General features: G+C 41.4%; 1 protein-coding gene across 1 annotated transcript in view; it reads left to right on the top strand.

Annotated features, from left to right (window-relative positions):
- LOC137372849 (protein Hook homolog 1-like) overlaps positions 1-14,505 on the top strand; it is an 87,202-nt gene extending 72,697 nt beyond the window's left edge. The window contains exons 18-21 of the mRNA XM_068037206.1: positions 3,718-3,818; positions 7,498-7,599; positions 9,585-9,653; positions 12,124-14,505. Coding sequence (XP_067893307.1) covers positions 3,718-3,818; positions 7,498-7,599; positions 9,585-9,653; positions 12,124-12,264 — 413 coding nt within the window. The 3' untranslated portion in view covers positions 12,265-14,505. The remainder of the gene's footprint in view (positions 1-3,717; positions 3,819-7,497; positions 7,600-9,584; positions 9,654-12,123) is intronic.
- Positions 14,506-15,983: the final 1,478 nt, after the last annotated feature.

Raw genomic sequence — 15,983 nt, 5'->3', positions numbered from 1 at the left:
AAATGTTTATGAAACAATACTTGAAAATATATGCAACTTTACACACACACGCACAAGAAAATATAGAGATTAAAAGATAGCATGATTTAGGTCCGATGGTTTTAAAAGCTCGTTGTGAAACCTTGTTTGTTTCCCCGGGAGGAAGATTTTTAACAACGGTGCAGGTCTGTTTTTCCCTTTTCCTAGTTCATGGACGTCAAACTTTGGGAACGTTTCAGGTGGACGAATGCTTTGCTGCAGGCTTCTTTTAAATCTCAGTCACAATTCAATGTCAGAAATCCTGTTTCAGTTCCTCAGGTAGGGAATTTCAAGGTCACCTTTCATCTCTGTCTCTAGTTAGTTTAAAGATGATGTTCTGACACGGTCATTCTTGCTTGGATGGGTCTCTCTTCCTTCTGGCTTTCCACAGAAAATGTCTCTTATTAAAAGCTCCTTATCTTTACTTGCTTAAAGCATTTCACATTTCTAATATCTGCTAGTTCTGAAGAAGGGTCACTGACTTGAAACGTTAACTCTGCTTCTCTCTCCACAGATGCTGCCAGACCTGCTGAGTATTTCCAGCATTTCTTGTTTTAATTATCAGAGACTTGGCTCTCTCAGGTGACCCAGGTTTCTCTCCCGTTGTGTTTTCATAAATGGAGTTTGATGGTGTGGCCATTGTTTGACAACGCATTTGGATGTTTTTCAACTCTGTGCCATCTTGATAAAGTGATTTTTTTTCACATCAATTATTCTGAGTTTCAGTCTGGAGTCTCTGTGTCTGCAAAGTCATTGTTAGCCCAACTGGTTGAAGAGGGTTAGCCATTAACATTGAATGGACTATTTACATTTTTAATGCATTCTTCAACACATGACCAGACATGACAATTTGTTCAGGGTTCCAGCAGTTACCATGTGTGTTCTAAGTACAGGAGAGGTCACCTGACCTCTTACTCCATCTTGTTTTTCAGCAAAAGGTGTCTGTTTTGAGTTCAATTCAACAGTTCATTTTATAGTACATAATTTCTCCTTGCATGAGCGTGACAATATTAAAAACTCAAGGTGAATCCAGCACTGACTGGCCAGAAGAGGCCAAGGTAAGTTTTTAAAAATTACTCCTGTCAGATCAGCTCATGGGCCAGGAGGAGCAGAGGGACCCCTCTAGTCTTTTGAATGAGATGTAAAACATAGGCCCTGTCTGTTCTCTCAGGGGACGTAAAAGATCCATGGTGCTCTTTCGAAGAAGAGCAGGGCAGTTATCCCTGATGTCCTGACCCATATTTATCCCTCAATCAACATCAGAAAAACAGAATTTCTGGTCATTATCACATTGCTGATTGTAGAAGCTTGCTGATTGCAAACTGACATTATATCAGTGATTCAACTTCAGAAGTACTTCATTGGCTGTGAAACACTTTGAGATGTCCAGTAGTCACGAAAGGTGCTATATAAATGCAAGGGCTGAATTTTACAGACCCTCCGACGTCGGGGGTCATAGTGGGGGGAGGGGGCCAGAAAATGCCTCTGAGAGAGGGCCGCCATGCACCCTGATGCCGGGAGGACCCATCCCAATATTGGCGGCAAGGCCTCATGGCGAGACCCCTCCCCACCCCCACCGCCGTTCGGCGATGGGACCGCCATTTAAATATTTAAATAAATTAAAATAATTGAATTAGTTATATTCACGTTCCCGATGTCTGTCCCGTTGCGATCTTCGTGCTGCTGGCCGGCATTCCCGCGCCTTTGGATTCCCATCCGGAGAACCGAGGCAGAACACTGGTGGGGAGGGGGAGGGGCTAGGTTTCTCAGAGTAGGGGCGGGGTGGGCGGGAGGGGAGCGGGGCCAAAGTAATATCATTGACGTAGAGGATGGTGGGAAGGGTTGTAGTTTAAAGTTTATGCACTTGGTGGGGGGGGGAGAAGGTCAGGTGGACAAGGGAAGTGTTTTAGCGGGGAGAGGGCAGTAATTAATTGTATGGTTATTGGGGGGGTTGGGAGAGGGACAAGATCAATGGTTTTTAATTTTTTTCATTCAATTTCTCTTTAAAAATTTTAATTGAACAGTAGGGCTCGATGCCCTTTGAAAATGACGTCAGCGCCTGCGCACAGGCAGCTGATGCGATTGCCGGGGTGGCCTGCCTGCTCCCTCCACATCATTAGGGGGGTGGTGTGGCCCACCCCAGTTATTTAAATGAGCTGCCAGGCTTAATATTGTGGCAGCTGTGCGATGTGTTGTTTTTGCCTGCCACCGAGTATAAATTTCAGTCCCAAGTCTCTGTCCGTCCTGCCCTTCTGTCCGTCCTGCCTGCCCACATGTCCTGCTCTCCCTTCCCGCCCGACCTTCCTGCCTGCCCTTCCCCTCCCGCACTTTCTGCCCATCCTTCCTTCCTTCCTGCCCTTCCTGCTTGACCTTTCCGCCCGTCCTTCCTGCCTGCCCTTCTGTCCTGCCCTCCCATCCTCCCCATCTGCCCTTCCCTCCCTCAAGGAGTCTTTGAGTCTCCCCAGCCATGGCAGACCCGCTGATCATGGTGGAACACCCCACCCCTTCTCAGGAATCCCAGGCTGTGGCTTCCTGCTGAAAATTGCCTGCTGGCCTGTTAGTGAATCTGGCCTGCCGTCAGGTGGGACTCGGGGCCTCATTGTGAATTTTTATTTAAATCATGAAAATTGGCAGAGCTTCCACACCCTGTGCTCTCCAGGTGTGTCGCCCACTTTCAGAATTGTGCTCACTCTTTCTGCTTCCTCTTTTAAAATTGGGGTTTTGGTTGTTAAATATTCAAATAGATATGAATATTCATGGTACAATGGCAAATTCCAAACTATTTGCTTACTTGCAAGAGATAGAAAATACTTGAAATGTTCTTGTTTGCTGAGCAAACTTTTAATTAGTCTCGGCATAGTTCTTTAGGGATGAGCCTTGGTTTAGTGGTACTACTCTGCTCTTTGAGTGAGAAGATTCAAGCCCCACCCCAGAGACTAGAGCACGTAATCTAAGCGTACACTCCAGTGCAGCATTGAGGAGCGTTCATTGTCAGAGGTGCCTTCTATTGGATAAGGCATTAAACCTGGGCTCTGTCTGCCATGTTGGGTGGATGTAAATGATCTCATGGCACTGTTGAAAGAAGAGGAGAGGAATTCTCTCGTCCTACATTTATCCTGCAGCCCAAATCACAAAATGAAACTCTGATTATCTGGAAGTTATCTCATTGCTGTTAGTGGGACCTTGCTGTTTGCACACTGGCGACAGTGTTTCCTCACATTGCAGCACTTTACAGTACTTCATTGCCTGTGAAGTGCGTTAAATGTTCTAAAGTTGTGAAAACTGCCATATAAATGCAAGATCTTCTTCTGTAAATCGGTTTTGAAAAGCAACATTGACCTCCTAACTGAACAAGGGTTAAATATATTGCATCCATATTTACAGGAAACCTTTTTACTAATATCCCTGTTCATAGCTGTTCAGGAATCCTAAGATTGAGCTTTATAAAGTCTTCAAATCCTATTTTAGTAAATAGAAATTATTTGCATTATATTTGAAAATATTCTTACAACTGAAATAGCAGTTCAATGTCCTGATCTACAATAATCTGTTCTTTAAAAAAAATTAAATAAAGTATTCATGAAGAAAAATGACGACACCTCACTAACACCTTGGCATAATGAAATATCAGATTCACAACAAGGGATAATTTCAGAATCATAATTGAAACATTTCAAATTGCAAATCTTATCATTCCAGCTCAAAAGATTGAGGAGTTGCAATGTGCCCTGACTAAGAAGGATGAAGACATGCGGGCAATGGAGGAAAGGTACAAGACGTACCTTGAGAAAGCTCGTAATGTGAGTACATGTGGCAAGGTTACCTAAGTCCTCTGACTTACATTTTATTCAGCTTTTGTTCCCCAGCCCCCCTGCTCCCTATACGCTTTTATTTTCTTTAGTCTGGGAATTGTTCTAAATACATTTTTCACATGATGCATTTTCAACTTGTTTTAAAATGCCAATGTGAGTTAACCAAAGTTAACTGCTGTACATAGGAAATCATTGATTTTGTAGGTACCTAGTATTTTTTGGTCCCTTTCTCTGTCACCTTTTTCCGTTTGAAAATCCCAACTTCTCCATTCCTTCCTCTTAATTTAGTCTTTTTATTTGTTACGATCAGGTGAGGAGGGGTCACAAGGCTCCCCTCTTGCCCTTACTCGTATTTAACCGGAATAGGGTTTATCCCTTTTTAACAGTGGATGTGCTTACCATTTCAGTGAGTGTTTTACCTTTTACCTTTATTGTGATCATAAAAAAACCAATCGGACAGGTTTTCTCGAGTTTAAACAATAGAGAGGTGAGTTTATTGTACTTTAAAAAAACTAAACCCGATCTAGATAAAATAATAAAACTACGCTACACTGTCACTCACAAACATGAGAATAACACACACAGATAGAGTACAGAGTTATAACGAATAGTCTGGTTTGGATTAGAGTCCAGAACAAGTAAAAATAATATACAGTCTGTGGAGTCAGGTAATTCCATTGTCTTGTGGCTGAAGTTGTGATCTTGAAGTCTCTGGCTAATAGAAGTGCACTTTGTGGCTAGCCCACCTACTTCAGGTTTTTCTTGGAAGCAGAGTTGTAGGTGGCTTTCTTCCACGGGGTCTCTGTCTGTAGCAATGGTAGACTTGGATGTTCCACAGTTGCAGACAGGTTTCAAACTTGTGATGTTACCGAGAGAGAGAGAGGGATAGGGAAGTGGTCATGTGATTGTCCAGTGCCCCCGTTTGCCATTTAATTAGATTTGAGTCTAGGTATTTTCAATCGCTGTCGAGACTCATTGTTTCAATGTTAACCCCCTGGAGGTATGTCTCCACTGTTAATGTTCTAAGATGGCTTTGAATGTTTTGCCATTAGAAGTGAAGCTGTTAGCTAATTCCAAATTCATGAGGCATTGTCCTGGATGGAACCTCGTTAGATGTGCGTCTCCAATTCAATGTTCTGGAATGTGAGGTATTTCAATGCAAATTGTGGTGGTCATCTTGGCTGCCAGATTTTTAAAAGCTAATTGTAGGCTCCCAGCTCCTTTATTAAAAGTCAGCGGCGCTTGAGATGGCTTGGCCATGTGAGCCGCATGGAAGATGGCAGGATCCCCAAAGACACATTGTACAGCGAGCTCGCCACTGGTATCAGACCCACCGGCCGTCCATGTCTCCGTTATAAAGACGTCTGCAAACGTGACATGAAATCGTGTGACATTGATCACAAGTCGTGGGAGTCAGTTGCCAGCATTCGCCAGAGCTGGCGGGCAGCCATAAAGACAGGGCTAAATTGTGGCGAGTCGAAGAGACTTAGTAGTTGGCAGGAAAAAAGACAGAGGCGCAAGGGGAGAGCCAACTGTGCAACAGCCCCAACAAACAAATTTCTCTGCAGCACCTGTGGAAGAGCCTGTCACTCCAGAATTGGCCTTTATAGCCACTCCAGGCGCTGCTTCACAAACCACTGACCACCTCCAGGCGCGTATCCATTGTCTCTTGAGATAAGGAGGCCCAAAAGAAGAAAGAAAGAATATATACACACCTTTCTATGGTTTATTTTCAGTGCTAAATGATGTAAATTTATATGAAGATGTGTTTTTCTATCTATCTGTCTATCTATCTATCTATATCTATATGTGTGTATATATGTATATATGTATGTATGTGTATATATATATATATATATAAATAAAAATAAACCATAGGAAGATATTGTGAATAAATGCAACTCCCAAGAGTTCTTTATCTGATAGAACTCTGCCCCAAGATTCAACAGTTTGAGCCAGAATTGGGCGGCACAGTGGTGCAGTGGTTAGCACCGCAGCCTCACAGTTCCAGCGACCTGGGTTCAATTCTGGGTACTGCCTGTGTGGAGTTTGCAAGTTCTCCCTGTGTCTGCGTGGGTTTCCTCCGGGTGCTCCGGTTTCCTCCCACATGCCAAAGACTTGCAGGTTGATAGGTTAATTGGCCATTATAAATTGCCCCTAGTATAGGTAGGTGGTAGTGAAATATAGGGACAGGTGGGGATGTGGTAGGAATATGGGATTAGTGTAGGATTAGTATAAATGGGTGGTTGATGGTCGGCACAGACTCGGTGGGCCGAAGGGCCTGTTTCAGTGCTGTATCTCTAAACTAAACTAAACTAAACTAAACTAAATTGCATCTCAATAATTATAAATGTAACCCTACAGTGGCAGTTTTTAAAAAAGAAATAGTGGATATTCCCATTTCACCTTTAATGGAAGTGCGACAGAAGGGCTATGAACTGGAATCCAGATATGAGGAGTTCTGACTTTGACTGACAGTTTTTGTGTGAGATTGTGATGGGCTGAGCTTCTACCCATTCTGAACAAGCTCTGCAATATAGGAGGGGTTGTGGATCTGAGATCAGGATTTCCTAAGTGGAGCCAATATTCTAAATGGGACTGGTATACCAATATATCCAAAGGTGGATGTGGAGTGTGTCTGAGGGGTCAAAGTTTGGGATGTGGTCTGTTCTCCTCACCCCCCTAAGACTTGATAATTTTTAATCTTTTCTTAATCACTCCTATAAATGGATCAAATGAAAAGTATTGAGATTTGTTTGGTGGGACCCAGTACTATCTCCCCAACCCTCCCCATTCCCCACCCCCCCCCCCCCCCCCCACCCACTTCAGTGGACTGAAAACCTTTGCTTTGATTCCTGGCCCTGCCCTTTTTTAGCAGTTAGACACGAGAGATGAACACTTAGTGGTATAGGCTCCTGCTGTCATTATTAAATTAAGCTGACATTGCCCCAGACCATGTAAACTTTAGCAGGGTCAACACCGAAGGTCACCTTCACAGCAGAATCAAAGAACCATGAAGTTTTGACTCCTATGTTGCTGTGGAGTAACTTTTTCATACCAAAAGTCTGAGGGTTGAATGGGAAGTTTTTATTAGAAGGTGGAGAATATCAGAAGCCAAAAATAGCTTAAAATTGTAATATTTTTAAGGATATGTTAGGCAGAAACATACAATATGACATTCTGACAAGTGTAGCCTTAGTGCCCTGCCTAAATGTAAATTTATATTTAAAGGATGCAAAGCTCAAAGGTGTAATTTTCTGAGCACTCTCTAACAGCTAGGAACCTCACTTGCCACCAGAATATTTCACAAAATATTGCTCCTGCGATTTTCCAACACGCAGTGCCAGCAAACAGAATTCCCCTCTATCAGCACATCTTTGTGTACTTCTTTAGTATCCAAGAAATCACAAGCAACCAAATCTGTCAGCCCCACTTACTTCACCTATCAATTACTGAGCTTGCAAAGCCAAGGTACAAACTTCTGAGAGACTGGGTCTCTTGGAGGAGTTATCTACAGTGAATGGCAGTTGGGAAGTCTGAATAAAAGTTCTGCAAGCATCACAACCCCCACCTCCCGACCATCCCCATACCTAAAGTGACACCACTTTACTACAGTTTTATGGAGAGGCTTAATGAAGAATAAAATCTGTTTGCATTACACATATAGGTGATTAAAGCTCTGGATCCAAAACAGAACCCAGCAAGTGCAGAAATCCAGATACTGAAAACCCAGATCACTGAGAGAGACAAAAAAATACAAATGCTGGAGGTATGTCATTGTATTATTACACTTTATAATGATTACAACTTTTTCCTCAATGATATTGCAATGTCCAAAGTGATTAGTAGACTACAGTATAATAACTAGCTTGGTCCGCCTATATGTTTCAAAGTTCATGAAACTTTGAGATGTATTGCTAAAGTACCATTTCCCCATAATTTCTAGATATCTATCCCAAAGCTGCTGCTAACCAATCATCTTCAATTACAAAATGCAGTAACTGCACCCCCGAGCCAAGCTGCTCCAGTACAGCTACAACACTGGCATCTACCCAACATTGTGGAAAATTGTTCAGGTATGCTCTATTCTCAAAAAGCAGGACAAATCCAATCCAGCCAATTACCACCCCATCTGTTTACACTCAATCATCAGAAAAGTGATGGAAGGTGTCAGCCACAGTGCTATAAAGCAGCACTTACTCAGTTATAACCCGCTCACTTTGGTTCTGCCAGGGCCACTCGGCTCCAGACTCGGCTCATTACAGTCTTGGTCCATAAAGAGGTGAGATGAGAGTGACTGCCCTTGACATCAAGGCAGCATTTGACCGAGTGTGGCATCAAGGAGCCCTACCAAAATTGAAGTAAGTGAGAATTGGGTAAAACTCTCCACTGATTGGAACCATACCTAGCACAAAAAAAGATGATTGCAGTTGTTGGAGACCAATCGTCTTAGCCCTTGGGCATTGCTGCAGGACTTCCTCAGAGGCCTAGGCCCAACCATCTTCAGCTGCTTCAACAATGACCTTCCCTTCATCATAAGGTCAGAAGTGGAGATGTTCGCTGATGATTACAGAATGTTCAGTACCATTCACAACTCCTCACATACTAAAGCAGTCAGTGCTTGCATGCAGCAGGACCTGGACAACATTCAGGCTTGGGCTGTTAAGTATCAAGTAACATTCATGCCGCACAAGCGTCAGGCAATGACCTTCTCCAACAAGAGAGAATCCAACCATCTCCGCTTCATATTCAGCTGAATCCTGCAGCATCAGCATCCTGGAGGTTACCATTGGCCAGAAACTTAACTGGAGCAGCCAAATAAATACTGTGACTAAAAAAGCAGGTGAGAGGCTGGAAATTCTGAGGTGAGTAACTCACCTCCTGACTCTCCAAAGCCTGCCCACTAGCTACAAGGCACAAGTCAGGAATATGATGGAATACTTCCCACTTGTCTGGATGGGTGCAACTCTAATAACATTCAAGAAGCTCGACACCATCCAGGAAAAAGCAGCCCATTTGATTGGCACTCCATCCACCACCTTAAACATTCACTCCCTCCACCACTGGTGCACAGTGGCAGCGGTGTGTACCATCTACAAGATGCACTGCAGCAACTTGCCAAGCCTCCTTTCACAGCACCTTCCAAACCCACGACCTCTACCACCCAGAAGGACAAGAGCAGCAGACAAATGGGAACACCACCACCTCTCCAGGTTTCTCTCCAAATCGCACATCATCTTTCACTGTCGCTGGGTCAAAAACCTGGAACTCCCTTCTTAACAGCACTGTGGGTGTACCTACATCAGATGGACTGCAGCCGTTCAAGAAGGCAGCTCACCAGCATTTTCAAGGGCAATTAGGGATGGGCAACAAATGCTGGCCTTACAAATGATGCTCGCAACCCATGAAAGAATAAAAAAAAAATTCCCAGTAAGATTACCGCAGAAATCATTTAAATTTTGATGTAATTTCTGCATAAGTGGAATCCAGGACACTTGGGCCCAATTTTGTTTTCTTATAGTCTAATTGGTTTTGTTAAACTAACATCCACTATTGAAAAGCATAGTAAATACAATATAGTAGATAATGCAAGAATACTATGATTATAAATTATAAAGTTTGACATTTTCTTGTTCATTTATCTCCAAAACTATAATTCAGAAAAGCTATCTGTTAATAATACAATGGAAGTTTACAGATTTTTAAAAAATGCATCCTTGATTAGTCTGTCCTCTTTCTCTGTGTTTATACTAGCGTGAATGTGAGCAAGCAAAACTTCGAGAGTATGAAGAGAAGCTGATAGTAACAGCTTGGTACAATAAGGTAAATTATTAACTATAGATAACATATCTTAGAATTATAAATTTTACAGCACAGCAGCAGACTTGCTTGCTTTTTGAAAGAGCTGTGCTATTAATCCCACTCCCTGCTTTTCCCCCCACCCCTCCTCCACCCAAAGACCTGACAAACTTTTCCTTTTCAAGTATATATTGAATTCCCTTGAGTCTGCTTCCACCACTCTTTCAGGCAATGCATTCCAGATCATAACCATTTACTGCGTAAAATAATTTTATCCTTATCTCCATTCTGGATCTTTTGCCAATTATCTTTCTCTGTGTCCTCTGGCAACAAACCGTCTGCCAATGGAAATAGTTTCTCCTTATTTCTTCTGTCAGAGCTTCTCATGCTTTTGAGCATCCCTATTAAATCTCCCTTTTAACTTTCCTGCTCTAAAGAGAATAATCACAGCTTTACTAGTCCATCCAGATAACTGAAGCCTGGTAGCATTCTAGTAAATCTCTTCTGCACTCTCTCCAGAGCTTTGACTTCCTTCCAAAAGAGGGGTGCCCATCATTGGATGCAATTCTCCAGCTGAGACCTAATTAGTGTTTTATAAATGTTTGGCATAACTTAGGGACTTGTTTTTATACTCTGTTCCTGTATTTATAAAGCCGAAGATCCCATATGGCTTTCTAACAGTGTTACAACTGAGGCAGGAGGAGTGCACTGTCTTTTCTAGTTCCACTTCTCCACAGGTCACAACATATATTTAAATGTTTACCCAGTTACCGATACGATCAATCATATACACTACTCTTTATCCCAGATTAAAATACAACAACAAGGTTTCTTAAATAAACAACAAAATTATCAGTTTATTATAAAACAAGACTTATCCAGTAAAGAAGCAAAACATTAACAAACAGATTGAAATATGAAAGTTCCCTTTTTAAATACCCCTCCCCACACACACACACACACACACACACACACACACACACACACACACACACACACACACACACACACAGGTTAAAAAGAAAAAACTAAAGCAATTTTCTCTGCAGAACTCTTTTACAAAAAAAAGACAAAAAAAGAATACTTTGGCCAAATACAAGTTAATTCTTGTGAAGAAAACAGATGAGATATGTTGTGTCCCAAAATGGCATACAGTCTGGCATCTGAGAACACGTAGGTGGGTCACTGGGATATTTTCTGGAGCAGTTCTTTTCAGGTGGCATCAAGAGTTAATCTGGCAGGCTTTCCAGGAGCTCCTCAGGAGAAACATGGCATCAGGGGTTTTAGTCCCCGCACATCAAAGGCTGCTGACCCCATTGCTGGGGACAGACTGCCTGCCCCCTCCACATCATTGGGGTGGGCGTTCCGCCCCGGCCATTTAAATGAGCCACTGCGTTTAATATCACGATGGCTCCACGAGGTGCGACCCACACGAATGAGCTGTCATTGTTTATGTCTGCTGCAGCCCAACATCTCAAGTGTCCTTTCAGTGAACTTGTAAATAACATCCATGGAGTCATTTTAGTTTTCCCAAATAAACCAATCTCCATGATTCTAAAATAAGAATCCTCAAAATTTTTTTTTAAAAAGAAGCACTTTCATAAAAACAGTTTGTCAACTTGAAAAGATTCATGTACATAAACCCCCAGGTTTCTCTTTTCCTGCACCCCCTTTAAAATTGTGCTATGCAGCTTATATGGCCTCTCCTCATTCTCCCTCCCACAATACATCACTTTGCATTTCACTGTTTTAATTTTCACCTGCGATGTGTCTGCCATTTCACCAGCCTGTCTTTGCCATTCTGAGGTTTGCCACTATTCTCCACCATTGTTTTATTATATTTCTAAGTTTTGTATCATCTGCAGACTTTGAAATTATGCCCTGTATACCTAGGTCTTGAATATTAATATGTTGTAAAAAGAGCAGTGGTATGAATACTAACTCCTCGGGGACAACTGTATCCTTGATCCAGGTTGAAAAAATAACTCTTCATCAGTACTCTCTGCTTTCTCTCTCTTATTCAATATTTTATCCATGCTGCCACTGTCCCTTTAATCCCATGAGCTTCAAGTTTGCTAACAGGTCTATTATGTAGCACTTTATCATACACCTTTTGAAAATCCACATATACTTTCAAATACCCTACCTTTATCAACCCTCTCCGTTATTTCATCGAAGAATTCAATCAAGTTAATCGACTCCATGTTGACTGTCATTTATGAAACCACAGTTTTCCAATCTTGATTTGTCCTTTTTTAGAACAATTATTGAAAACAACTGAGGTTTATGGCATATTTTAAACTTAGTATGACGAGCATACAATTATCCTAATGATTAAACTCCTTTCCATATGTCATATAAAAGTGTATTTTGGTATTTCTCCAAGTGCAAGTAATTCCTGGTATCTTTTTGGGGTCACTCGTTGTTTGTTACCAGCTTTTCATGTCATGTTCTTTTTCTCAATGTAAGACAAGTAATTGTGGACTGTTTTCAGAGTTTGGATTTTCAGAAGATGGCTACTGAAGCCCGATTAGGAGGCTTTGGTTCAAATGCAAATCAATCATTCCTAACAAGGCAGCGACAGGTAACCAGTGCACGGAAAACTCTCACAGTTACTACAGCAGATCCCAAATAGAACAACCAATGACAGTTGGAATCCATGTGTACAGGTGTCCCTTTTTTAAAAACTATATATTAAAATAGCTTAAAGGTAGAAGGTAAAACAAAAAGGAATATGACTCAGATCAGTATTTTATAACACTTTCACTTTCAATAATACATTTCTACTCAAGCTTTCCACTGAGAGTAATCTAACCTTTAGATCTTGAAGCATTCCTTTTCACCATGTTCAAATTACTTTGTATATAAAAGCACAGAATGGTGAGGGCAAAAGATGAAAAATTTAGCAAGTTATTTTAGTTTTATTTTTTGCATCAAAATTTAAATGTATATATAATATATATTTTCTGATTTTAATTTCTTCAATATGTTTACAAAGATAAACATTTACTGGTAAATAAATTCAATGTTTTCCTTGTAGTAGTATGTTGTCTCTGTTTATTATTTAAAAAGATCTGTCATAGTTCCTGTGTTTACAAGGGTGACGATTACATATACTAGTACATTTGTAAATTTGGGAAAATATGAAATGTAATTGTAATCTCCAAATACTTCAAAACAAATTTCAATATGTAAACACAGAGCAATAAAATCCTATTTTGATTTGTTTTAACTTGGATTTCAATGTACAGTAGTTCATTGTTATTGAGGAAGAGAAATGTGCTACATGAGATTGCATGTAGAATGTTCAACTGTAAATTCCAAACTGAACTTTGTTTTATATAGTGAAACTTTGAAAGTGGATAAGGGCTTTTATTATACTGTTCCATGAAATCTATATTTCTAAGTGCTGTACTCACAAAACTGTAATTTTAAGCTGCATGTTTATAAAGCTGTATGTTCAATCTTTATTGACTTTTTATTAAATTAATCTGAGAAAATTAATACAGTTAACATGCCTCATTTTGGATTTATATTCTCTCTAATATAACTGGAATAGTTACTGTAATGTTTTAATGCATTTGAATTATTACATAGAGTGCCCTAATTAAACCAGGGATGCATTTATCAAAACCTTATTTAATGTACCTGAGAAACTGAACCATTTTTTTTCACACCTGGACAATAAGCAACTATGTAGCTTTGGGTTGGAGTCTTTGGTCGATTTTCAAAAATTACTTTTGCAACGAACCAGACGAGGTGCACTTGATCATCCTTTGATGAAACTCTTGCTTTACCAGTGGTGGTAGCAATATGAGGTTTTTTTTTAATGAACATGCGAACATATGAATTAGGAGCAAGAGGAGGCCACTCAGCCCCTTGAGCCTGCTCTGCCATTCAATAACATCATGGCTGATCTGATTGTAACCTCAACTCCACATTCCTGCCTATTTCTAATAATCTTTTATCCCTTTGCCTTTCACCCCTTGCTTATTAAGAATCTATCTACCTCTGCATTAAAAATGTTCGAAGACTCTGATTTCACCGCCTTTTGAGGAATAGATTTCCAAAGGCTCACGACCCTCAGGGAGAAAAAATTTCTCCTCATCTCTGTCTTAAATGGGTGACTTCTTATTTTTAAACTGTGAAGTGGATTATTGTCAGGATTTTAAGGGAAAAACACTATGGCATAGATCCTTTTTGTGTTCGCATTTAATGGATTTTGAAATTATGCTTGTTTCAATTGTTCGAAATGTTCTAACTGAAAAATAAATTACCATTATTTCCCAAAGTCATTTGAAAGATGGGTTCTGTATCAGTAGGATTGTGCATAACTTCACTTTTTGTACTTTTCTACCTTCTTTCTAACTGAGTAGAAGAGTTAAAAGTCGTATTTGCAATGCAAGTGATGTGTCTCTGGCCTTGCCATTCGAGTGCTGTAGAAGGTCCTTTCCAAATTTTGCCTAGCTGGCAAAAATACTGGTCTGAAGTGATGAGAATAATATTACTATGTGAATGCACATAAATCACTTAAACTCAGTCTAATTTTGTTCAGTTTCTAATATTATGAACAATGTGCTTCAACAATTCTTGATCTACTGATGCACAAGTAGAAGCACTGTGCATGCATCACTTTCCTGACTTATAACACACTTTTCAAGCTTGGAACATGAGTGGAGTGAGTTCACCTTCAAATTTAATGAGATACCCATCTTGCACATGATATGTATTGTTGCTTTGTTCAAAGAAAAAAAAATAACTTGTGTAGTTCCAATGTGATCTTTAATTTATGTATTCAAACTCAATATTGTAAAAACTGATGTATACTGATCTTGAAGATTGATTTCCCTGGAGAAAGATCATTGAGCAATAAAACTGGAGTTACTGTATATTTTTCATGTCATCAATTTATGAAAAATATAGTGACATTTTCAGAACATTCATACGAATATTATGGCCCTAATAATAACTGAGAGGCATGGGGGTGGTGTGGTGTAGGAGGAGAGTTAGTGGCTGGGAAATCCAGATGTATAGATTTCCTTGAGGTCCTACCAAACTTAACTGCAGGATCACATTGGCTTGCTGTTGCGTAGGGAAGCAACTGGGAGCAGAGCGAAGGTGAGTTGTATATAAGTGGGGAGAATGTTGGACGTTGTAGCAGACGGGGGCGCAGTCAGCTATCAGTGGGAGCTGAGTCACACATTGAGGGGAGGGTTTGTGGCAGGCAGGGGGATATAATTAGGTGGGAGGTGTTTCTTCAGATTGTTGATGGCGGGATATTTTAGAGGGGTTAAGTCGTTGGCGGGTTTGCGGCATTCTGAGGTTCCCCAGCACGGTGGCGGATTGCAACTTTACATTCAATTACGTGCCATGAATATTCATTACCCTACGCACAGTTAGGATTTAGTCCTACCTGCCAGATTAACTGAATAGCAAGCGATATTACCTTGCCACCTGATTCATGAATGTTTCAACGTGGCATGCAGGGTCCGATTTGTGCAGTTGAGTCTCAGCACTGTGCTCTTCTCTCTTTCAGTCAGCCACTAAACTAATGCCAGCATTGGAATGGACGTTTATCTCCAGGCTCGGCACCAGGAAGGGTGAATCATCTCAGGATGGCAGTGACAGCATGTGCAGGGGCAACATGGAGGAGCAGGGTAGTCGAGGAGGGAAGGGTAATGCTGATCGGCTGCATGGAGGAGCATGGGAGGGTAGTTGGGGAGGGAAGAGTGGGTCCGATCACGTGCATGGAGGTGGGAGGGGAACTTGCAGCGTTTGTAGTTGGATGCGTGGAGGAGAAGGGGAGAGAGGAGGGCAGAGTCCAGGCTGTGTAGTGGTTGATTTTGATGACGAGCCTGGCTGCATGTGGTTGCACTGGGCGGCGGGTTGATGTGTTCCTGTCAGAAAACTGATGGTCATGAGAGGCCTAAAAGGAGGATCGCTGTCGTCATCTGAGTCCTGTGTGTTCACATCGGGGTACTGGCTGGCAGAAGGTATTTATTTATTTATATTTAGAGATACAGCACTGAAACAGGCCCTACGGCCCACCAAGTCTGTGCCGACCAACAACCACCCATTTATACTAACCCTACAGTAATCCCATATTCCCTACCACCTACCTACACTAGGGGCAATTTACAACAGCCAATTTACCTATCACCTGCAAGTCTTTGGCGGTGGAAGGAAGCCAGAGCACCCGGCGAAAACCCACGCGGTCACAGGGAGAACTTGCAAACTCCTCACAGGCAGTACCCAGAATCGAAACCAGGTCCCTGGAGCTGTGAGGCTGCGGTGCTAACGACTGCACCACTGTGCAGTCACAGGGGGCAATTTTATATGGTAGGGGGGGGAAGG

Source organism: Heterodontus francisci, chromosome 8, assembly GCF_036365525.1.
Source record: "Heterodontus francisci isolate sHetFra1 chromosome 8, sHetFra1.hap1, whole genome shotgun sequence".
Lineage (NCBI taxonomy): Eukaryota > Metazoa > Chordata > Chondrichthyes > Heterodontiformes > Heterodontidae > Heterodontus > Heterodontus francisci.
This window is presented reverse-complemented; position numbering and strand designations above follow the sequence as displayed.